This window comes from Bombina bombina, chromosome 2 (assembly GCF_027579735.1).
Source record: "Bombina bombina isolate aBomBom1 chromosome 2, aBomBom1.pri, whole genome shotgun sequence".
NCBI classification, from domain to species: domain Eukaryota; kingdom Metazoa; phylum Chordata; class Amphibia; order Anura; family Bombinatoridae; genus Bombina; species Bombina bombina.
Window position 1 is genome coordinate 1,143,217,065 of NC_069500.1, and position 26,510 is coordinate 1,143,243,574.

General features: G+C 41.5%; 1 protein-coding gene across 1 annotated transcript in view; it reads right to left on the reverse strand.

The window, feature by feature from the left end:
* Positions 1-2,901: 2,901 nt before the first annotated feature.
* The window catches only part of LOC128647450 (probable ATP-dependent RNA helicase DDX60), a 728,313-nt gene continuing 704,704 nt past the window's right edge, over positions 2,902-26,510 (reverse strand). The window contains exon 37 of the mRNA XM_053700236.1: positions 2,902-3,192. Coding sequence (XP_053556211.1) covers positions 3,081-3,192 — 112 coding nt within the window. The 3' untranslated portion in view covers positions 2,902-3,080. The remainder of the gene's footprint in view (positions 3,193-26,510) is intronic.

Below are 26,510 nucleotides of genomic sequence, written 5' to 3' on the forward strand. Positions count from 1 at the left end.
AGCCCCCTCTGTAATAAATTATGCCCCAGCAATAAAATGATGCTCCCAGCCCACCTGCAATAAAATTATGCCCCCAGCAATAAATGATTCCCCCCAGCACCCCTGCAATAAAATTATGCTCCCAGCCCCCCTCGGTAATAAATTATGCCCCAGTAAAAAATTATGCTCCCAGCCCCCCTCTGTAATAAATTATGCCCCAGTAATAAAATGATGCTCCCAGCCCCCTGCAATAAAATGATGCTCCCAGCCCCCTGCAATAAAATGATGCTCCCAGCAATAAAATGATGCCCCCAGCACCCTGCAATAAAATGATGCTCCCAGCAATAAAATGATGCCCCCAGCACCCTGCAATACAATGATGGCCCCAGCACCCTGCAATAAAATGATGCTCCCAGCAATAAAATGATGCCCCCGGCACCCTGCAATAAAATGATGCTCCCAGCAATAAACTGATGCCCCCAGCACCCTGCAATAAAATGATGCTCCCAGCAATAAACTGATGCCCCCAGCACCCTGCAATAAAATGATGCTTCCAGCAATAAACTGATGCCCCCAGCACACCTGCAATAAAATTATGCTCCCAGCCCCCTCTGTAATAAATTATGCCCCAGCAATAAAATGATGCTCCCAGCCCCCTTGCCATAAAATGATGCTCCCAGCCCTCCTGCAATAAAATGATGCTCCCAGCAATAAAATTATGCCCCCAGCACCCTGCAATAAAATGATGCTCCCAGCAATAAAATGATGCCCCCAGCACCCTGCAATAAAATGATGCTCCCAGCAATAAAATGATGCCCCAGCACCCTGCAATAAAATGATGCTCCCAGCAATAAACTGATCCCCCCAGCACCCTGCAATAAAATGATGCTCCCAGCAATAAACTGATGCCCCCAGCACACCTGCAATAAAATTATGCTCCCAGCCCCCTCTGTAATAAATTATGCCCCAGCAATAAAATTATGCCCCCAGCAATAAATGATTCCCCCCAGCAGTCCTGCAATAAAATTATGCTCCCAGCCCCCCTCTGTAATAAATTATTCCCCAGCAATAAAATGATTCTCCCAGCCCCCCTGCAATAAAATGATCCCTCAGCAATAAAATGATGCCCCCAGCACTCTGCAATAAAATTTTGCTCCCAGCAATAAAATGATGCCCCCAGCACCCTGCAATAAAATGATGCTCCCAGCAATAAAATGATGCCCCCAGCACCCTGCAATAAAATGATGCCCCCAGCAATAAAATGATGCCCCAGCACTCTGCAATAAAATGATGCTCCCAGCAATAAAATGATGCCCCCAGCACCCTGCAATAAAATGATGCACCCAGCAATAAAATGATGCCCCCAGCCAGCCCCCCTGCAATAAAATGATGCCCCCAGCCAGCCCCCTGCAATAAAATGATGCTCCCAGCACCCCTGCAATAAATCGATACCCCCAGCAATAAAATAATGCCCTGAGCCTCCCTGCAATAAATTATGACCATAGCAATAAAATTAAGCTCCCAGGCCAACCCCCTGCAAGAAAATGATTTCCTCAACCCCCCCTGCAATAAAATGAATAAAATTATGCCTCCAGCCATAAATTATGCCCCCAGCCAGCCCCCCTGCAATAAAATGATGCCCCTAGCCAGCCCCCCGCAATAAAATGATGCCCCCAGCCACCCCCCCCTGCAATAAAAGTATTCCACCAGCCAGGCAGCCAGCCCCCCCTGCAATAAAAGTATGCCCCCAGCCAGGCAGCCAGCCCCCCCTGCAATACCAGACAGTCAGACTCAGACACGGTGACAGTGAGTGACTCACCACTCTCGTTGTCGCGTCGACTCAGACCGGACTCTGGCTGCGCTGCGCCAGTGCGCCGCACCGATGGATCATGCGGCTGCCTACCTGCACACAGTCACACTGTCACTGACTGATCTCCAAGTCCGCCCCTCCGCCAGTCCCCTCTCACTCCTTTTTTTTTTAAAAATGGCGGCAAAAAAGAAAAAAAAAAATTTGAAAAAAAAAGGCATCTAAATTTTTTTATAAAAATTACCAAAAAAAATATTTTTAAGACAGTGTGGGGCCCCCCTGACTGCGGACCCGAGGCGGCCCTGGTCATATCCCATATCCCTTTTCCGGCTCTGTCCAGTGGTGACAGTAACCCCTGAGGGGAGATATATCAATTAGCCCTGTACCATTTCTATATCAGCCCAGCTTTAAAAAATTATCTTTTTCTTTGTACCCCTAACCTTAGCCTCCTGAGGGTGTGCCAGCTCCGTCCCCTCACCTTTCCCCTTCCTTACACCAATGAGCTTACATTGTAAGCAAAGGAAACTAAATCCAATAGAAACCTTTCAATTTCCTACTTTATTGCTCAACCATCTCTCTTACCTGGTGATCCCAAAAAATGTACAAGTCTGAATAGCCTTCATAGGAGGACCAATACACCGGTTGTATTGAAAGACATTAGAATGACAAATGATTAATTATACTACTACTACTATTTGTATTATATATGATTCTATTTGGCGGATCACATGAATACACCCAGCCGTAATAAACTACTGATGATGTAAATACATAAGCGTTACTTGATAACCCCTTCCCTTAAAATAAGAAAAATAAGATTCACCAAGTGAGACCCATGAGAGGTCTTGTACTGTTTTCAGTTACCTTTTTTTGACTTATCATATTCTTTCTATCTTATAAAGGTCCAAGAGTGGCCTTATAGCTCTTCAAAGGGTAAATAGTCTGTTAGGCACAACTTACACGTCTGGATCTCACAGATGTTTTGTAACTTGAGTTGATGTTTTGAAATCATTTCTTTGTATAATATGTTTTGATATTTCAACATTGTATGCCTAAAGTGAATCTCAATAAAACTATTTGAAAAAAAAAAAAAATACAATTTGAGTTTCATATGCTTCTTTCATAGTTCAGTATTTTTATTTTTGTATAATTGTATTATAAGAATTTACTTTCATATTTCATGCAAATAAAAACAAATCAGTGGTCTACATGAATGTCCAAAATGTGTCTTTGGTATCTCTAGGCAAAATAGGCAGAAAGTCATTGCTGTGTATAAAAAACAAAATGTTGAGGCCTATTTTACACGGGCCACGGCATCTAGTTTTTCCTTGAACATCTCATGAAGCTGCTCAAAAGCCAACACGACTCTGTCATTCTCATCTTCACACATTTCCTTTAAAGACACACTGTTAAAAAGATGAATTCAAGTTAGTGATTTTGCATAGTTACCATTTTATTAAATATGACAGAAGAGAAAAACTAATGTCTTAGCTTCAACTGCTCTAGTAATGATGACCTCACAAAAATGATCACGTGTAAAGGTACCTTTGCAGTTTAGGAAAAGAACATGCCACATATCATAGCACTCTGGGTATTCTAAACTCCTTTGTAATGAGCAGTCTCAAATATCAACAATTAATACTTTCCCAACCATGTAGAGCAAATATGTATTTTATAAATGATATATAAATGATCAGGCAAATGTAGTAATAGTAATAGAATTGCAATAATAAAATGTACAAATAGTAAATGAAAACTGATAAAGCGATGAACCACAAAACATGCATACGCATATATCATAAAATAGCATAACCTTTATAAACCAAGTAGGTATGCATGAGCTTCTGAATCACAAGTGGAAAGCATGTGTTGTGAACATCGATAGTGTGATTGTGTGTGGCCAATGTAACATGGAAGAAGTGTTGGTATTGTCACTAAATACATGTGATGAAATCATAGGGATCTTATGCTTCTTTAACACAGAAGCCTGACTTCAGATGTATGTATTTATTTTGTCCTTTGAGATACCATTAATATATCCAAAAGATAAAAGGAAAACATTGCCAATATTTTTTTATTGATACTTCAAAATGGGCTACAGATATCTATACTAAGATACTAAATTAGTGATTCAGTTCCTCCTTGTTACAAAGCTAGAAAATCATCTATCCCCAACTGTGGTAAGGATGTCAGTGTGATATAGCATGAGCATGTAGTCTAATGTTTACCTTGCAAACGTTTTGTCTGAATTTATCTCCTCCATATATCCAGTTGTGCCTCTCCACTCCGTTCTCTCTCCTCCTCCTTTCCTTTTTCTCTCTCTTGGTATGCTAAACTTTTAAAAATGTCCTGTCTGTTAAATCCCTCCTCCCATATACATATGTATTATTGGCATACATAAATAGTATGAGGATACAACTATTAGTTCTGTATCGGCAGTTGAATTAGTACATATATGTATAAAATTTGTTATAAATTCACAGTATAAAATGACCTTGATCAAATATTGTAATTAGTAACTTTCTGTAATTTTTCTAAAGCAAGAAGTCTGCCATCTTGATCCTTATCTATGTGAGCAGATTAATCACATTCTACAACCTTGAATTGGGCGTAGCACTGCCTTCAGATTTGTGCTTTAAAGACTTTTTATATCAATCAATACTAGGTAAACAAAATGCATTTAACTTGATACTACAAATATAAAGCATATATATATATATATATTCACACACACATATATATATATACACACACACACACACATATATATATATATATATATATATATATATATATATATATACATACATACACACACAGAGAAGTGCGCTCACAGGAACGAACAACTGGCTCAATACTATTGTTAGCCTGTTCAATGGCGATTTACCACCTGGATGCAGTATATATATATATATATATATATATATATATATATATATACACATCCATTGCATTTTAAAGTATTATCCTTCTGTTGTTAGTAGACATGTGCATTTCGTTTCGTTCCGATTCGAAATTCGGACAAATTCGACAAATTCGGAGATTCGAATCGATTTGAATTTCCAAATTACTCTAGCAACAAAACTAAACTAATCCGAATGCATTTGTAATGAATAAATCCGAATTAGTTCGGATTTATTTGTTACATTCAAATGGCCATGGACTAATGAAAAATTCAGTATAAAACAACAACAACAACTAACAACAACAACAATTCTAATACTAACAATAACAACTCTAATACTAACAATAACTCTAATACTAACAACAACAACTCTAATACTAACAACAACAATTTTGATACTAACAGTAACAACTCTAATACTAACAACAACAACAACTCTGATACTATCAATAACAACTCTAATACTAACAACAACAACTCTAATACTAACAACAACAACTCTAATACTAACAACAACTCTAATACTTCCAATTCCAATAAACATTGAAAAATCATATGTAAGTGTAGTTTGGGCGGTCCTTCTTTACAGCATTACAATACAGCTATTTCCCTTTCCATCTACGTTTTTGTGCCAGCTAGGGTGGTATCATAAAAATTAAATTTATAATCACAATTCAGTATAAAAAAATAAATGTGGGGGGCGGAACGGCCGTCATGTGATATTGCCGCACATTAGAGTGAGCTCCGAATGCCGATGCCCAAACTCTCATGATGCACAGGACATTTGGCATCACAAAGCCGCTATCTTACCTCTGACTACGCTCAGGACAACTTTCCCGGACCCGGTGGTGAACATTATAGCAAGCTGCACCTGATACCCAGACACGCTCCGTGTTACGGCCCACATCGCAGCCGCCATCTTTGAAGCCTGACAGTGAGTAACACGGAGCCGTCCGTACTTAGAAAACAGCGGGTACATTTACTCAGCTGGGAGCAGCTGCTGGCCGCATATATAACTTAGTTTGGGCCCCGGTTTAGGCAACTGTAAATCTCAGTCAGCATCTATACTGAGAAGAAGTTGTGCAGCTATATTTCTGCTACAGGGCCAGGACCTGCCAATTCATAGGGGTGATGAAGGGCAAATGAAAATAAAAATGTTAGTAATGTTCTCTCCCCCATAATTACGTAGTTGCAGCCTCTCAACCCTATCTGTTAAAGGTGAAGCATAATAAGGGGTCTTTTGTGGCCCAGATGTAACATTAGTCACTATAAAGACAACAACACACTTTATTACAGCAAAGGAAGGTTATACATATATTGTTATCCTGGTAACAGGAGGAGTTGTTTATCGCAATAAAACACAAATTTACAGCGCACTCCTTGAAGACTCCAGAACAGTAAAAATATCACAATCTGCACCGTAGACATGTCACCAAAAAATCTTCCAAAAGCAGGAAAGGAGGCTAAGAAACCAGCAGTGAACCGACCAACTGTTAGCTCCTTTTTTAAGCTATCAGAGAACCTGCAGCCTGTTACACCTGACCCTATCATACCACAACAGGCTGAAATGTCTCCATCAGACAGTGAAGATAGTGACACAGAAGAATCCATTCAGCTCTACAAGGCTTTTTTGGCTTCAATTCAATCCAAAAGTGACCTGGATAATATAGTAGTCAAAGTGCGAGACTGCATTAAGGAGGAAATGGCTAGTCTGAAAAGAGATATCACAGAAATTGGTAATCGTGTAGAGGCGCTAGAAGAAGATAATGATTTTAACCAAAACGAGATATCCACCTTACAAACCACAGCCCAATCTCATGATCTACAGATCACGCAGTTACAGGACAAGTTAGAAGATTTGGAGAATAGGGAACCTCCCAATCAGAGGGATTCCAGAGTCAGTTTTGCCAAATAAAATTCCTGAATTTCTCAAGGGTCTCTTTTCCTTCCTTTTGGGGCCTTCATCAACTATGGACATATCAATGGATAGAGCTCACAGGGCTCTCCGGCCAAAACCTCCAGACCAAGCGCCTCCACGTGACATAGTTTTATAACTTAAAGACTACCTAACCAAAGAGGAAATTCTTAAAGCTGCCAGACGTCTTAAGGACATCTCCTTTCAAAATTGCCACCTGCAAATCTTTGTTGATATAGCACCCCGTACTCTTCAGAGGCGTAGAGAGTTCCAGCCACTGACATCCCTGCTCAGAGCAAAGGAGATCCCTTACCGCTGGGGCTTCCCCTGCTTTCTGAACATCTCTCATAAAGGCACGAAACACATATGTAAGACACCAGAAGAAATACTGGATACTTGTTCCACCCTAGGATTGAACCCTCCACCTGCCACAGCTACAGAAGGAGATTCTGAACTTACCACCAGTTCCAGCTCAACAAGACCACCTAGATCACCGTGGCAACAGCACAAGACCAAGAAAAGTAAGAAGGCGCAGGTCACCCCACAGAACAGCAACGCCTGAGAGATCCAGCTCAACAGATGGGTGAGATAATTACATGTTTGGTCCAGGGGTAAACTGTGATGAACGTTCAACCCCTCTTTCACATTTGGGCTCTGTTATAGTTGAGACTGAACTATTTATATAATTATTACACTACAGCCCTATTTTGACTGACAGTTTAACTTTGAAAATTTGTCCTTTAACTGTTATTAATGAATATAAAATGGGATAAGCTATTCTTCCCTACTGTGTGACACTTGATGTCAAGTTATTTGTTTATGTTATTGTCGTTATTGTTGTTTTTGTTGTTATGTTGTTCATTTGCCAGTATCATCCACAGCAACTTACCACAGTTCGTTTTGTTAGGTTTAACAGATTTGCGAGAATACCTGAAATACTTATATACACTACAAATCAAACAAAGGTTACTACATACCTATATGTATGCTCTCTACATCTACACCCAATAGTTGATGAGACATGACAGATCTGAAACCGATTAAATTAATGACGCAAAATGTAAAAGGGTTCAATGTCCCCCATAAAAGATTAGTAGCATTCACTGATATCACTCACAAACAGGTTGACATTCTGTTTCTACAAGAAACGCACTATTTAGAGGGACAGGAACCTAAATTCTTTGCAACCACATATCCATAACTCATTACCATAGCAGTCATGCCACTAAGAAAATTTCAGGAGTTAGTATACTAATTCACAAAGCCTTACCATTCCACCTACAACAGATGGAGAAAGATAACGAAGGGAGATATTTAGCTTTATTGGGATTGCTACAGGGTAGACCAGTCACAATAGTAAATATATATGCCCTGAACTCACATCAAGCAGGATTTTTCCGCAAGATTTCCAACAACATTTTAGCTTTTTATAAAAGTGCGCTAATCATAGGGGGAGACCTTAATGTGCCATTAAACCCTCTACTAGATAGCTCCATGATGCACTCCCAATTATCAAGGAGATCACTTAAATCCATCAAAGACGATCTGACACTCTTAGGGGTGCATGATACCTGGCGTATACAACACCCCACCAGTAAAAAATACACCTTCTATTCAGCACCGCAAAATTCCCATTCTCGCATAGACTACATTCTCATTGATCATATATCTATCACTTCAGTAACACAGACTGATATTCTCCCTACCACTTGGTCGGATCATTCGGCAGTCATCTGTACTATATACTGGTCGTCTCTCCCTTTTAAGCCTTATCAGTGGCGCCTAGATGACACATTACTTAAAGATAACCTGATAATACAACAAATAGAAACATCATTATCTGAATACTTTCTAAACAATAATACACCAGGCATTGACCCGTACACACTCTGGGAGGCTCACAAATGTTTCTTACGAGGGGAGATGATAAAAATTAAATCGACACAACTTAAGAACCACAGGGCACAATACCTAGACCTTACTAATACATACCAACACTTAGATAGAGCATACGAATTGAACCCTCAAGACAGCTCTCTAAAGTCCCAACGAGATCAAGCCAAAAACAAACTTAATTTTTTTTTAGAATATTCAGCTCAAACACAAGTTTTGAAATTACAACAGAATTTTTTCGTAGAAGGTAACAAACACAGCAAGCTGTTAGCTAGGGCACTTAAAATGAAACAAGCTACCCATTTTATCACTACACTACAAGACACACCTAATGGACTAACAGTAGACTCACAAAGAATGGCAGAAATATTTAGGGATTATTATTCCGGCCTATACAATCTAACTCCTAGCAGAGAGCAAGAGGAACATAAGTTGCATTGCCAAAAATACTTAGACCACATACCCTAACCTATTATCCCAACAGATGAATTGGAGCCTCTCACCACACTAATTAAAGCTGAGGAGATTGAAGCTGCGATCCACTCTTTAAAACTAGGGAAAAGCCCGGGACCAGATGGTCTAACAGGTGCCTATTATAGAAAGTTTAAGCACCTTCTAATACCACACCTCCTCTCCATCTTCAACCAGATTGACCAGAAATCTGTATTTCCCCCTTCTATGCTTGAAGCAATAGTGACCGTTATACCAAAGCCGGGTAAGGATCCCAAAGCTCCCTCCAATTATCGCCCGATTTCTCTTTTGAATATTGACGTAAAAATCTACGCGAAAATACTAGCCACTAGGATCAATAAAATCTTATCCTTACTTATACACCCTGACCAAGTGGGCTTCGTGCCGCAGAGAGAGGCTAAGAACAATACAGTAAAAGTACTTAATCTAATACAATACGCAACAAACCATGACATCCCTTCCATTCTACTCTCGACAGACGCTGAAAAAGCTTTTGACAGACTGGACTGGACCTTCCTACGCCTCACCCTACAGAAATTTGGCTTCCCTGACAGTTTTATTCAGAAAATATTTGCCCTTTACTCAAAACCGACGGCTAAAATCAAAATTAACGGAGTTTTGTCATTCCCATTTCAGATTTGTAATGGCACTAGACAAGGTTGCCCATTATCTCCCCTTACTGTTTGTACTTTCTATGGAGACCATAGCCACAATACTACGTAATACCCCGGACATACATGGACTTGACATAAATGCCACCCACTACAAACTAGCACTATACGCAGATGACCTTTTGCTGACTTTGACCCAACCAGTTGTGTCTCTCTCTGCGGTGCAGGACGTCCTGAAGAGATTTGGCACTTGTTCCAATTACTTAGGTTATCAACATAAGTCTGAGATCCTCCCCATTAACTTAAATGATAAAGAAATCCAGACACTCGGATCGCAGACGCCGTACTTGATACAACAGTCCTCGCTAAAATACTTAGGGGTCTACCTCTCTAGTGATTCGCAACAACTTCATAACCTAAATTATGAAGCTCTAATAACTACCATCCATAAAGATACATCCCTATGGCTACATAAAAAAATATCCTGGCTGGGCAGAATTGGGGTAGTTAAAATGACCATTCTCCCTAAAATACTTTACCTGTACCAAACCCTCCCTGTGCCACTGTCAGAGACATATATCTCCAGATTGCAGACAGTAATGAATTCATACATTTGGAAAAAATGCCTGCCTAGAGTTGCCAGATCGACCCTTTACCTCCCTAAGAAATTTGGAGTGTTGGGCATACCAGACCTTTCTAGATATCATAGTGCGGTGTTCCTGAGAAGGGTAGTAGACTGGTGCCCACTTCCACCGACTCATAATAAAATTTGGGCGACCCAGGAACATAATATAACTGGTGTGGCTCAATTAGGAGCATATTGTTGGCAGCCTAGGAAGAACTAACCACTTACAACTAAAATCTACCCCATAATAAGAGAAACATTTAATGTGTGGTCGAGTGTGATACTTAAACATCAACATCTCTCCACCATTCCAGCCCCTTTGACAACGATACTGTCCAATACTGATTTTCCAATCGGAATCTCGATAACACCGAAACGGCAGAATAACTTAGACAGCCTTCTTCCAATATACACATTGATTGAAGAGGGAAAACTGATCCCTAGACAACACCTAGAAGAACTGAATATCATACAATTTACACATTGGTTTAGATACCTGCAACTCAATCACTTTATAGATACACATAAGCTCAAACATCAGTTGCTACGAGACCGTACACCATTTGAGAAACTTTGCATTTTAGACAGTACACCGTTACACATTGTTTCCACTTTAAACCAGCTTCTCATCACACCTTTAGAAACTCAATCCACACCAACAATTATCTCCTGGCATAAAGAACTGCCATACACTCTCACAGCCCAAGAGTGGCAGGCAATCTTTCAGAACACAAACAAATCTGCGCACTCAGCCACCTTATTAGAGACCAATTATAAATTTTTACTCCGTTGGTATCTTACCCCCCACAAGTTAAAATATATCTTCCCGGAAGCATCAGACAGATGCTGGAGAAAATGTTCGTAAAAGGGAACCCCTTTCCACATCAGGTGGGAATGTCCTAAAATAGTGGAGTTTTGGAGAAACATTAATTTGCGAAATGAGTAAAATACTGAATTCTAACATCCCTCTAGACCCTATGATATATTTATTCCATGTCACCCCTAGACTCCCCTTTAAACAACACAAATCGCTTCTTCAACTAGCCATATGTAGCGCTAAGCAAGTGATCCCTAGAATGTGGAAGTCAGAAACTGCTCCAACATTATCTATGTGGTTCTCACAAATGGAAACTAATCTATCTTTAGAAAGGTACTACTATTACACAATAGGAAAACTGGATTATTTTGCAGAGATTAAGTTCTTTTGGGAATCCCACTTTCACGGAGTAACGCAGGTAGTGGCTCCTAAGTGATCCTCAGCTTAGGGTAGTAACAATTACAGGGAGCAGATACACACCTTAAATGGACGGGATCTTTCTTTTTTATAATTTTAATCGTTAAATCCAAATGTATACAATTGAGATGTAAATGTATGTTTTCTGTTTCTCGTTAAAATATTTGAATATATCTGCAAAGGGGAGTGGGCCCCATTTAAGGATACAGAATTGTGAACATTGCATAACTGTTATGACCAGAACCTGAACACAAATGTGAAAATATGTTGTTTTTTCTGTGAAAGTTGCTTTATATTGTAATGTGAAATTTGATACAAATAAAAGATTAAATAAAAAAATTAAAAAAATGTATTGAGATTTAGTGAGATAAAACAGTGAAATAATTCTGTTTGTGTAACTTGGAACCATCTGAATCAACATAACACATGCCGAACTTCCAAATTTACGAATCAAATCCGAAACGAATACATTCGAATACATCTGAATTTATTCTAATCCTAATGAAGCCAAAACAAATAAATTCTAATTTTAATACATACATTTTCGAAATTCAAAAAAATCAGAATCGGTCCGAAACGAACCAAAACAAATTTTTCTGCTGCACACATGTCTAGTTGTTAGTGTTTGTTTTTACATATTGACATGCTTATTAAAAGGGCATTTTTTTACATATTTATCAGAAATGAATCACTGCATTGCAAAGATATAGATATATACAAAATATATGGTTTAAAATACTGTAATTTTAAATTATTATTTTGTCAGCAAAGTTTTGTTGTTTTGTAATGCAGAACAAAACCCTCAAAAACTCTTAAATTATGTTTATCTTTTCTCCTTTCTTGTGCCAATTAGATAACTTAAATATCAAGCAATCACTGTGCAGCATTTAAAATGGTTAGAATGCAGTTTATCCTCCATGGAGGCCCATGAACAACACTATAATATTATAGGAAAATTAGGCAAAGTAAATAATAAAAATGCATTGTAAAGTTTTTTTACTACATATAATTAAACTTTTTATCATAAATTTTGATGTTAATTTTCATTCAATAAATGAGTAAGTTTAACCAGAGTTCTCCACAAATAATTTTGCCAGCCGTTTGGTATTATGGGGCTGTCAGGAGCACTGTAATACTAATGGAAAAGTATGACATTTTCTGCTATTCAAAGCACAAATGAATTGCATAAATTAATATACATTTATCTAATGATAATTTGTGCAACAAGCATTGAAAAATGTAACACTAGCTAATTTTAGCGTAATATTGGCTTAAATGTTTAGCTGGGTGGTCAGTAAAATCAGCTGGGTGGTGTGCCCATTAAAAAGTCCCGGGGAGAACTGTGAGTTTAACTTTGTTTCTGTTCAGTGTTGTCCCTACTCCTCCACAACTAAATATGTTATCATATTATGGCAAATAAGTCTGTGTACAAACCATAAGTTTAGCATTTTCAGCATTTTGGATGAAGACTGGGATAGTCTAATTACAAATATACCAGAGCTTTGGCCACTACAATAGTAATTTAAGACTAAACAAAGATTTGTAAGTATAAAGAGTGTTCAAAATATTTTTTTTATTTTTATTTCCCAAATAGTAGGCTCCATTTATCAAGCTGCATTTGCATCTTTGGAGGCCAATAGTTAAGAAGCAGCAGCATTGGGTATTCAGCTTTGATAAATGTGTATTTCAATTCTATTTTATGTATCCTTCTATTTCGACAAGATTGACATTTTTTATTTTGCTTCATTATTAGACACCTGGTCCTTAACTACCTAATGCATGCAATTATGAAAGTATGTTGACTCATTTGTCCATTCATTAAATATTTCTTAGCAGGTAGGCATTAGACCAGGGTTCTTCAAACTTTTTCTCCCAAGACCCAGTGCCATGATACCATATAACTTTGCGACCCCATATAACTTTGCGACCCTATTTTTATGCTTGAACATTTCTGAAGTAATATACAAGATAGCTGCAATTTTTGGTAAAGTGATTAAATATATGTGTACTTTATTCCTGATTGTAGTAAAACATTTACAGTGTTGTAAAAGGTAGTAACACACACACTCATACAACACACACTCACACAACACACAACCCCCACACACACACTCTCATACAACACACACACTATCATATAAAACACACACTCTCCTACAACACACACACTATCATATAACACACACCACACAACCCACACACACACACACATTCTCATACAACACACACACTATCATATAAAACACACACCACACACACACACTCTCCTACAACACACACACTATCATATAACACACACACACCACACACTCTCATACAACACACACTCTATCATATAAAACACACACCACACACACACTCTCCTACAACACACACACTATCATATAACACAAAAACACCACACACTCTCATACAACACACACACTATCATATAACACACACCACACACACACTCTCCTACAACATACACACACAAGTCGCGACCCAGTAAACATGGTGTTACGACCCAGTAATGGGTCCCGACCCGTAGTTTGAAGAACCCTGCATTAGACAATCCAACAATGACCCAGAACTTATTCACTTGTCAGACAATAAGTATTTAAGTTCAACTTTCTTTCCTAAGATATGGTGAGTCCACGACGTCATCAATTACTAGTGGGAATATCACTCCTGGCCAGCAGGAGGAGGCAAAGAGCACCACAGCAAAACTGTTAAGTATCACTTCCCTTCCCACAAACTCCAGTCATTCTCTTTTCCTTGATGCATGGAGGAGGTGAAGTTTTGGGGGGATATTTATCAAGCTGTCAACCGCAAATACGCCGGAATTCCACAGCGTAATTGTGGCGAACTTGATTTGACCTATTTATCAAAGCCTACAGACCAGCAAAAGTTGAAATCTCTGACATAACATACGATCCGTCGGTCTCAATCCGACACAGATCGATGCTTATGTCATTACAGATGTTCCGAATACACATTCGCCTCTTACGTCATTACAGATGTTCCGAATACACATTCGCCTCTATTTGACACTTTTTAAAAGTTATCAAATAGTTAACAGGTACGCTCGCGGCTATTCCGGCCCAGCGTACCTGGTTTTCAATCCGCCACCCTGTAGGCCACGGATGCCATAGGAATCAATGGGAGTCTGAAAGCAGCGAAAGCTTATGTTCAATGCTGCCAGATATCCCATTGATTTATATGGTAGAAAACCAGTAACGTTTACACCTAACACCCTAACATAAGCCCCTAGACTAAACACCCCTAATCTTCCGCCCCCGACATCGCTGCCACCTACATTATGCTATTAACCCCTATCCTGCCGCTCCCGGACCCCGCCGCAACGAAATAAAGTTATTAACCCCTATCCCTCAGCTCCTGGACCCCGCCACAACTAAATAAAGTTTTTAACCCCTATTCCTCCACTCCAGGACCCCGCGGCAACTAAATAAAGTTATTAACCCCTATCCCGCCACTCCCGGACCCCGCCGCTACTAAAAAAAAAGTTATTAACCCCTAAACCTCTGGCCTCCCACATCACTATCATTAACTAAACCTATTAACCGCTAAACCGCCAGCCCCCATATCGCCATAAACTAAATTAAGCTATTAACCCCTAAAACTAACAACCTGCTAACTTTGCATTAAAATTACAACATCCCTATCTTATAATAAATTAAAACTTACCTTTAGAATTAAAATAAACTATATTAAACTATTAATTAACCTACCCTAACTATTATACTACAATTACATTAAACTAGCAATTAAATTAACTATATTACATATTAAAAAACCCTAACCCTACTCAAATTATTTAAATATACTATTTAACCTTATTAAAAATTACTAAATTACAAAAACAAACGCTAAGTTACAAAAACAAACAAACCACATTATCAAAAATAAAAAAGAATTACACCTAATCTAATAGCCCTATCAAAATAAAAAAAGTCCCCCCAAAATAAAAACCCCTAGCCTACAATAAACTACCAATGGCCCTTAAAAGGGCCTTTTGCGGGGCATTGCCCCAAAGAAATCAGCTCTTTTACCTGTAAAGAAAAATACAAATACCCCCCAACATTATAACCCACCACCCAACCAACCAACCCCCCAAATAAAAAGCCTATCTAAAAAACCTAAGCTCCCCATTGCCGTGAAAAGGGCATTTGTATGGGCATTGCCCTTAAAAGGGTATTTATCTCTTTTACCTGCCCATCCCCTACTCTAAAAATAAAACCCACCCAAAAAAACATTAAATAAACCTAACACTAACCCCCGACGATCCACTTACAGTTTTTGAAGTTCCGCTTGAAGGATCCATCCAGCCATCAAGAAGTCTTCATCCGGGCGGCCTCTTCCATCTTCATCCATCCGGCGAAGTCTTCATCCAGGCGGCCTCTTCTATCTTCATCCATCTGGCGCGGAGCAATAGGAATCAATGGGAGTCTGAAAGCAGCGAAAGCTTATGTTCGATGCTGCCAGATATCCCATTGATTTATATGGTAGAAAACCAGTAACGTTTACACCTAACACCCTAACATAAGCCCCGAGTCTATTTATTTAGGTGGCGGCGGGGTCCTGGAGCGACAGAATAGGGGTTAATACATTTTTTTAGGTGGCGGCGGGGTCCGGGAATGGAGGAATAGGGGTTAATACATTTATTTAGGTGGCGGAGGGGTTCGGGAGCGGCGGAATAGGGGTTATTAACTTTATTTGGGTTGTGACGGGGTCCGGGAGTGGCGGGATAGGGGTTAAACATTTTAGTATAGTGGAGGCGTTTAGTGACAGGGTATAAATAAAGTTGGGAAAAAGCCAAATAGCGGCGAGATCGATGACTGCTAGTTAACAACAGTCCGATGCTCATCGCCACGTACTTGGTGCGTGTCTTTTTGCCGCCTTTTTTATAAATATGGAGATCGCATTAAGGTCTGCGGTCGCAATGTTAGGCGAGCGTATTGGTGCCGGCAAATGCAGCATAGTTGAGGCTTTGATAAATATCCCCCTTGGTGTTTGAAGAAAATTGGATTTCTTTTACTTCAAGCAAGATTTTAACTAGTTGAAAGCCAGAGTAGGTGCTCACCCAGCATCTGCTTTCTTGCCCTCCTATACTAGTGTACAAAGAAAGTGGTCTCTTTTCTCAAACTACTAGCATTGTCGAGAAGTGTAGAAAGAACACAGGGAACTTTCACTGCAACATAAAGGCAATGCATCAGTTTAGGAAGAAGCAAGAAAGTGAAGGTGTCCTACTGTCTGCAACAAAATGTGACTTGGTGGAACTCCACCTTGAAAATAATGGAGCTCATGATAGATAGAGCACCAAAGGTTTATTCATTCCATGGCTCATAATAATAATATTAGGATAAGATGCTCACTGGGGAGAGATTAATTGGTGGTGATAGGTCAGACTATATCAGCACTAGTGATGTCCCGAATAGTTCGCCGGCGAATAGTTCCCGGCGAACATAGCTTGTTCGCATTCGCCGCGGCGGGCGAACATATGCGATGTTCGATCCGCCACCTAATCGTCATCATTGAGTAAACTTTGACCCTGTATCTCACAGTCAGCAGACACATTCCAGCCAATCAGCAGCAGACCCTCCCTCCCAGACCCTCCCACCTCCTGGACAGCATCCATTTTAGATTCATTTGGAAGCTGCATTCTTAGTGAGAGGAGGGACAGTGTAGCTGCTGCTGATTTAATAGGGAAATCGATAGCTAGGCTAGTGTATTCAGTGTCCACTACAGTCCTGAAGGACTCATCTGATCTCTGCTGTAAGGACAGCACCCCAAAAAGCCCTTTTTATGGCTAGAACATCAGTCTGCTTTTTTTTTCTGTGTAATCTAATTGCAGTTGCCTGCCTGCCAGCGTGTGTGTCAGGCTCACAGCGTATACTGTGCCCACTTGCCCAGTGCCACCACTCATATCTGGTGTAACAGTAGTGTACATTTAAAAAAAAACAACACTTTTTTGACTGTGAAATAATAGCAGTCAGTTTCCTTCACACAAGTGCCTTTCAGGGCCTGCCAGGGCACAGTGTCACCCCAGTGCAACTCATATCTGGTGTAACAGTAGTGTACATTTAAAAAAAAAAAACACTTTTTTGACTGTGAAATAATAGCAGTCAGTTTCCTTCACACGTGTGCCTTTCAGGGCCTGCCAGGGCACATTGTCACACCAGTGCAACTCATATCTGGTTATAACAGTAGTGTACATTTAAAAAAAAAACAACACTTTTTTGACTGTGAAATAATAGCAGTCAGTTTCCTTCACACGTGTGCCTTTCAGGGCCTGCCAGGGCACATTGCCACACCAGTGCAACTCATATCTGGTTATAACAGTAGTGTACATTTAAAAAAAAACCCACTTTTTTGACTGTGAAATAATAGCAGTCAGTTTCCTTCACACGTGTGCCTTTCAGAGCCTGCCAGGGCACATTGTCACACCAGTGCAACTCATATCTGGTTATAACAGTAGTGTACATTAAAAAAAAAAAAAACACTTTTTTGACTGTGAAATAATCGCAGTTAGTTTCCTTCACACGTGTGCCTTTCAGGTCCTGCCAGGGCACATTGTCACACCAGTGCAACTCATATCTAGTTATAACAGCAGGGTACATTTAAAAAACAACAACACTTTTTTGACTGTGAAATAATAGCAGTCATTTTCCTTCACACGTGTGCCTTTCAGGGCCTGCCAGGGCACATTGTCACACCAGTGCAACTCATGTTTGGTTATAACAGTAGTGTACATTTTAAAAAAAAACACTTTTTTGACTGTGAAATAATAGCAGTCAGTTTCCTTCACACGTGTGCCTTTCAGGGCCTGCCAGGGCACATTGCCACACCAGTGCAACTCATATCTGGTTATAACAGTAGTGTACATTTAAAAAAAAACCCACTTTTTTGACTGTGAAATAATAGCAGTCAGTTTCCTTCACACGTGTGCCTTTCAGAGCCTGCCAGGGCACATTGTCACACCAGTGCAACTCATATCTGGTTATAACAGTAGTGTACATTAAAAAAAAAAAAAACACTTTTTTGACTGTGAAATAATCGCAGTTAGTTTCCTTCACACGTGTGCCTTTCAGGTCCTGCCAGGGCACATTGTCACACCAGTGCAACTCATATCTAGTTATAACAGCAGGGTACATTTAAAAAACAACAACACTTTTTTGACTGTGAAATAATAGCAGTCATTTTCCTTCACACGTGTGCCTTTCAGGGCCTGCCAGGGCACATTGTCACACCAGTGCAACTCATGTTTGGTTATAACAGTAGTGTACATTTTAAAAAAAAACACTTTTTTGACTGTGAAATAATAGCAGTCAGTTTCCTTCACACAAGTGCCTTTCAGGGCCTGCCAGGGCACATTGTCAGACCAGTGCAACTCATATCTGGTTGTAACAGTAGTGTACATTTAAAAAAAACAACACTTTTTTGACTGTGAAATAATAGCAGTCAGTTTCCTTCACACGTGTGCCTTTCAGGGCCTGCCAGGGCACATTGTCAGACCAGTGCAACTCATATCTGGTTATAACAGTAGTGTACATTTAAAAAAAACAACACTTTTTTGACTGTGAAATAATAGCAGTCAGTTTCCTTCACACAAGTGCCTTTCAGGGCCTGCCAGGGCACATTGTCACACCAGTGCAACTCATATCTGGTTATAACAGTAGTGTACATTTAAAAAAACAACACTTTTTTGACTGTGAAATAATAGCAGTCAGTTTCCTTCACACGTGTGCCTTTCAGGGCCTGCCAGGGCACATTGTCACACCAGTGCAACTCATATCTGGTTATAACAGTAGTGTACATTTAAAAAAACAACACTTTTTTGACTGTGAAATAATAGCAGTCAGTTTCCTTCACACGTGTGCGTTTCAGGGCCTGCCAGGGCACATTGTCACATCAGTGCAACTCATATCTGGTGTAACAGTAGTGTACATTTAAAAAAAAAAAAATACAATTTTGACTGTAATAGATTGAATAGCAGTTAGTTGTCTGCAAGCGTGTGTGTCAGGCCTACAGCGTCTACTCTGCCAACTTCTGCCAGTGGACAGTGCCACTCATATCTGTTGTCACAGTAGCTTGCATGCATAGTACCACTAATCGGAAAAAAAATGACAGGTAGAGGCAGGCCACCCCGCAGGGGCCGTCATGGTCGTGGTGCTGTGATTCCCTTTGGCCCTAGAATAATGCCCAGTGTTCAGAGGCCACGTACCCTGAACTCGAAAAGTTCTGAGGACATAGTTGACTGGCTAACACAGGACACCCAATCTTCTACAGCTTCCGCTCGGAACCTTGACGCACCATCCTCCTCCAGCTTAGCTTCGGGGACCTCTCAAGTTACCACTCGCCCGCCTGCCGCCACCACCAACACTAGCACCACAGCCGCTTCACTTGATATGTCAGAGGAGTTATTTACACATAAATTTGAAGAAATGAGTGATGCGCAACCATTATTGCCAGAGGATGCAGGGATAACAGGGATATGTCTCAGTCAGGCAGCAATACACACATGGACGTACTGTGTGATGATGATGATGTTTTACCCGCTGCTGCTTCCTTTGCTGAGTTGTCAGATACAAGTGAAGCGGTTGATGATGACGATGCGTCCGTGGATGTCACGTGGGTGCCCGCTAGAAGAGAAGAAGAACAGGGGGAAAGTTCAGATGGGGAGACAGAGAGGAGGAGGAGACGAGTTGGAAGCAGGGGGAGGTCGTCGCAAGGAGCTAGTGGCACAGTCAGACAGCATGTATCGGCACCCAGGGTCATGTCTCAGTCAGGCAGCATTACACACATGGAGTATGGTGTTATGATGATGATGTTGTACCCGCTGCTGCTTCCTTTGCTGAGTTGTCAGATACAAGTGAAGCGGTTGATGATGACGATGCGTCCGTGGATGTCACGTGGGTGCCCGCTAGAAGAGAAGAAGAACAGGGGGAAAGTTCAGATGGGGAGACAGAGAGGAGGAGGAGATGAGTTGGAAGCAGGGGGAGGTCGTCGCAAGGAGCTAGTGGCACAGTCAGACAGCATGCATCGGCACCCGGGGTCAGCCAGACAGCACGCCAATCAACGCATGCTGTTGCCACCACCAGAATGCCATCATTGCAGAGCTCAGCAGTGTGGCATTTTTTTGTGTGTCTGCCTCTGACAACAGCGATGCCATTTGCAACCTGTGCCAAAAGAAACGGAGTCGTGGGAAGTCCAACACCCACCTAGGTACAACTGCTTTGCGAAGGCACATGATCGCACATCACAAACGCCTATGGGATCAACACATGAGTACAAGCAGCACACAAACTCAAAGCCGCCATCCTCCTCCTGGTCCAGCATCTTCAGCCACGTCAACTACTGCTGTACTCCTTGCCCCCTCTCAACCATCCGCCACTCCGTCTCTTGCCTTGACTCGCAGTTCCTGCTCATCTGCCCACAGTCAGGTGTCTGTCAAGGACATGTTTGAGCGTAAGAAGCCAATGTCACAAAGTCACCCCCTTGCCCGGCATCTGACAGCTGGCTTGTCTGAACTCTTAGCCCGCCAGCTTTTACCATACAAGCTGGTGGAGTCTGAGGCATTCCAAAAATTTGTAGCTATTGGGACACCGCAGTGGAAGGTACCCGGCCGAAATTTCTTTGCACAAAAGGCAATCCCCAACCTGTACTCGATTGTGCAAAAGGAAGTAATGGCATGTCTGGCACACAGTGTTGGGGCAAGGGTCCATCTGACCACTGATACCTGGTCTGCAAAGCATGGTCAGGGCAGGTATATCACCTACACTGCGCATTGGGTAAACCTGCTGACGGCTGCCAAGCATGGAATGCGTGGCTCTGCAGAGGAGTTGGTGACACCGCCACGACTTGCAGGCAGGCCTGCTGCCACCTCCTCTACTCCTCCTACTCCATCCTCTTCCATAACCTCCTCTGCTGAGTCCTCTTCTGCTGCTGCGTCTTGCTCCATCTCAACGGCACCCCCCCAGCTCCCCAGGTACTATTCCACATCCCGGATATGGCAGTGTCACACCGTGTTGGGATTGACTTGCCTGAAAGCAGAGAGTCACACCGGACCAGCACTCCTGTCCGCCCTGAACGCACAGGTGGATCAGTGGCTGACTACGCACCAACTGGAGATCGGCAAAGTGGTTTGTGACAACGGAAGAAATTTGTTGGCGGCATTGAATTTGGGCAAGTTGACACATGTGCCGTGCATGGCACATGTGTGTAATCTGATCGTACAATGCTTTGTGCATAAGTACCCAGGCTTACAGGATGTCCTGAAGCAGGCCAGGAAGGTGTGTGGCCATTTCAGGTATTCCTACATGGCCATGGCGCACTTTTCAGATATCCAGCGCAAAACAACATGTCAGTGAGGCGCTTGATTTGCGACAGCCCGACACATTGGAATTCAACACTCCTAATGTTCGACCGCCTGCTCCAACAAGAAAAAGCCGTTAACGACTATTTGTATGACCGGAGTGCTAGGACAGCCTCTGCAGAGCTGGGAATTTTTTTGCCACGTTACTGGACGCTCATGCGCAATGCCTGTAGGCTCATGCATCCTTTTGAGGAGGTGACAAACCTAGTCAGTCGCACCGAAGGCACCATCAGCGACATCATACCATTTGTTTTCTTCCTGGAGCGTGCCCTGCAAAGAGTGCTGGATCAGGCCGTAGATGAGCGTGAAGAGGAAGAAAACAGCCTTATCGGCATCGCTTGCTGGACCTGCGGCAACGCTGGAAGAGGATTGTGAGGAAGAGGAGTCAGAGGAGGAATGTGGCTTTGAGGAGGAGGAGGAAGACCAACCACAACAGGCATCCCAGGGTGCTCGTTGTCACCTATCTGGTACCCGTGGTGTTGTACGTGGCTGGGGGGAAGAACATACCTTCAGTGAGATCACTGAGGACGAGGAACGGGACATGAGTAGCTCAGCATCCAACCTTGTGCGAATGGGGTCTTTCATGCTGTCGTGCCTGTTGAGAGAGGGACCCTTGTATAAAAAAGCTGAAGGAGAACGACCTGTACTGGGTGTCCACGCTACTAGACCCCCGGTATAAGCATAAAGTGACTGAAATGTTACCAAATTCCCGTAAGTCGGAAAGGATGCAGCAGTTCCAAAATAAATTAAAAAGTATGCTTTACAAAGCGTATAAGGGTGATGTCACAGCACAACGGGAATCTAACAGGGGAAGAGGTGAAAGTAATCCTCCCACGACCACACCGGCAAGGACAGGACGCTTTACAGACGTGTTCTTGATGGAGGACATGCAGAGCTTTTTAAGTCCTATGCATCGCCACAGCCCTTCGGGGTCCACCCTCAGAGAACGACTCGACCGACAGTTAGCAGACTACCTCGCCTTAACTGCAGATATCGACACTCTGAGGAGCGATGAACCCCTTGACTACTGGGTGTGCAGGCTTGACCTGTGGCCTGAGCTATCCCAATTTGCGATAGAACTTCTGGCCTGCCCCGCTTCAAGTGTCCTGTCAGAAAGGACCTTCAGTGCAGCAGAAGGTATTGTCACTGAGAAGAGAAGTCGCCTAGGTCAAAAAAGTCTAGATTACCTCACCTTTATTAAGATGAATGAGGGATGGATCCCGAAGGGACTGACAGTGGGCGATACATTCGACTAAAAAAGGCATGATGAGATGAGCTGCCTTGGGCTAAAAATGGTCCACACGCTGCTGTATTTTATCTCTGAATGCCGGATGACTTGCGTGACTTATCCGCCACCAACTAGGGTTCAAGCCGCAATGTTTTAGGGCACTTTCTGCCTGGGAAACAAACATCAATTTTTCTGGCCGCTGCTACAGCAGCGGCTGCAACAATACCTAATTTTTCAGGCATGTCTACATGCCTAATTTTTCTGGCCTCTGGTGCTGCACATAACAGGGATTAAACTGATAGGAATAGTACAACTTAACACACCACTCCTATCTGGTGGCACATTAGATTGCACGCGCAATGCCCCAAATTTGAAGTAGGAGGTCCGACCAAGCATCTTTTTCCATCTCCCGGTTCCTAAAATCGATCACATATACACGTCCCCTGATAGGGGACGTAACAGGGATTAAACTGATAAGAATAGAACTACTTAACACACCACTCCTATCTGGTGGCACATTAGATTGCATGCGCAGTGCCCCAAATTTGAAGTAGGAGGACCGACCAAGCATCTTTTTCCATCTCCCGGTTCCTAAAATCGATGCCATATACACGTCCCCTGATAGGGGACGTAACAGGGATTAAACTGATAAGAATAGTACTACTTAACACACCAATCCTATCTGGTGGCACATTACATTGCACGCGCAGTGCCCCAAATTTGAAGTAGGAGGACTGACCAAGCATCTTTTTCCATCTCCCGGTTCCTAAAATCGATGCCATATACACGTCCCCTGATAGGGGACGTAACAGGGATTAAACTGATAGGAATAGTACTACTTAACACACCTTATAATAACACAGAGAGAGGCAACGCAGAGAGAGGAGTCTGAAGAAGAGGAGTCAGGGGAGGAAGGTGGCTTTGAGGAGGTGGGAGACCAAACACAGCAGGCGTCCCAGGGGGCCTGTTGTCACCTTTCGGGGACCCTTGGTGTTGTACGTGGCTGGGTGGAGGAAGAGACCTTCAATGACATCAGTGAGTATCCAACCTTGTGCAAATGGGGAGTTTGCGGTTGTGCAAATGGACTGTTTGCGGTTGTTTGCGGTGTGTTAAACGGGGAGTTTGGCATGTCACTGTTAAGCGGGCGTAACCCTTACACTACCTGATCGATACAACATCATACCTGATGTTTTAAAGCACGTTATTCCAAACAATTTAGGAATGTTAGGTGATTTATGCCTTTTATGGATTAAAACCAGACTCTGCATCAACTATGTAATTTTCCATGGGAGTTTTGCCATGGATCCCCCTCTGGCATGCCACAGTCCAGGTGTTAGTCCCCTTGAAACAACTTTTCCATCACTATTGTGGCCAGAAAGAGTCCCTGTGGGTTTTAAATAGACATGTGCGATTCGTTTCGGATTTATTCGGAAATTCGGAAAATTCGGTAAATTCGGAGATTCGGATCGATTCGAATTTCCGAATTAAAATACTTCCGAATCTACCTAATGAATCCGAAATAGCTGCCGTATCTCTGAATAAATCCGAATTAGCTCGGTAAAATTCGGCATTCCCCCATAGGAAACAATGGGGCAGTTTCTGCTGAAAAAAAACCTAACACCTGCAAAAAAGCAGCGTTCAGCTCTTAATGCAGCCCCATTGTTTCCTATGGGGAAACACTAAGTCTGCACCTAACACCCTAACATGAACCCTGAGTCTAAACACCCCTAACCTTACACTTATTATTAACCCCTAATCTGCCGACCGGACATTGCCACCACCTACATTATAGCTATTAACCCCTAATCTGCTGTCTTTAACATCACCGACCCCTACATTATAGTTATTAACCCCTAATCTGCCCCCCCAACTTCGCCGCAACCTAATTTAAAGTATTAACCCCTAATCTGCCGACCGGACATCGCCGCCACCTACATTATAGCTATTAACCCCTAATATGCTGTCCCTAACATCACCGACCCCTACATTATAGTTATTAACCCCTAATCTGCCCCCCCCCAATGTCGCCGCAATCTAACTATAAGTATTAACCCCTAATCTGCCGACCAGACATCGCCGCCACCTACATTATAGCTATTAACCCCTAATCTGCTGTCCCTAACATCGCCGACCCCTACATTATAGTTATTAACCCCTAATCTGCCCCCCCCCAACGTCGCCGCAACCTAACTACAAGTATTAACCCCTAATCTGCCGACCGGACATTGCCGCCACTATAATAAATGTATTAACCCCTAAACCGCTGCACTCCCGCCTCGCAAACACTATAATAAATTTTATTAACCCCTAATCTGCCCTCCCTAACATCGCCGCCACCTACCTACAATTATTAACCCCTAATCTCCCGCCCCCAATGTCGCTGCTACTATAATAAAGTTATTAACCCCTAAACCTAAGTCTAACCCTAACACCCCCCTAACTTAAATATAATTTAAATAAAACAAAATAATATTACTCTTATTAACTAAATTATTCCTATTTAAAACTAAATACTTACCTGTAAAATAAACCCTAATATAGCTACAATATAACTAATAATTACATTGTAGCTATTTTAGGATTTATATTTATTTTACAGGTAACTTTGTATTTATTTTAACCAGGTACAATAGCTATTAAATAGTTAATAACTATTTAATAACTACCCAGCTAAAATAAATACAAATTTACCTGTAAAATAAATCCTAACCTAAGTTACAATTACACCTAACACTACACTATCATTAAATAAAATAAATTAATTAATCCTATTTAAAACTAAATACTTCCCTGTAAAATAAACCCTAATATAGCTACAATATAACTAATAGTTACATTGTAGCTATTTTAGGGTTTATATTTATTTTACAGGCAACTTTGTATTTATTTTAACTAGGTACAATAGCTATTAAATAGTTATTTACTGTTTAATAGCTACCTAGTTAAAAACATAATTTATGCTTACCTGATAAATTTATTTCTCTTGTGGTGTATCCAGTCCACGGATCATCCATTACTTGTGGGATATTCTCATTTCCAACAGGAAGTTGCAAGAGGATCACCCACAGCAGAGCTGTTACATAGCTCCTCCCCTAACTGCCATATCCAGTCATTCGACCGAAAACAAGCAGAGAAAGGAGAAACCATAGGGTGCAGTGGTGACTGTAGTTTAAATTTAAAAAATACCGGCGGGCCGTGGACTGGATACACCACAAGAGAAATAAATTTATCAGGTAAGCATAAATTATGTTTTCTCTTGTAAGGTGTATCCAGTCCACGGATCATCCATTACTTGTGGGATACAAATACCAAAGCTAAAGTACACGGATGAAGGGAGGGACAAGGCAGGTACTTAAACGGAAGGTACCACTGCCTGTAAAACCTTTCTCCCAAAAATAGCCTCCGAAGAAACAAAAGTATCAAATTTGTAGAATTTTGAAAAAGTATGAAGCGAAGACCAAGTCACC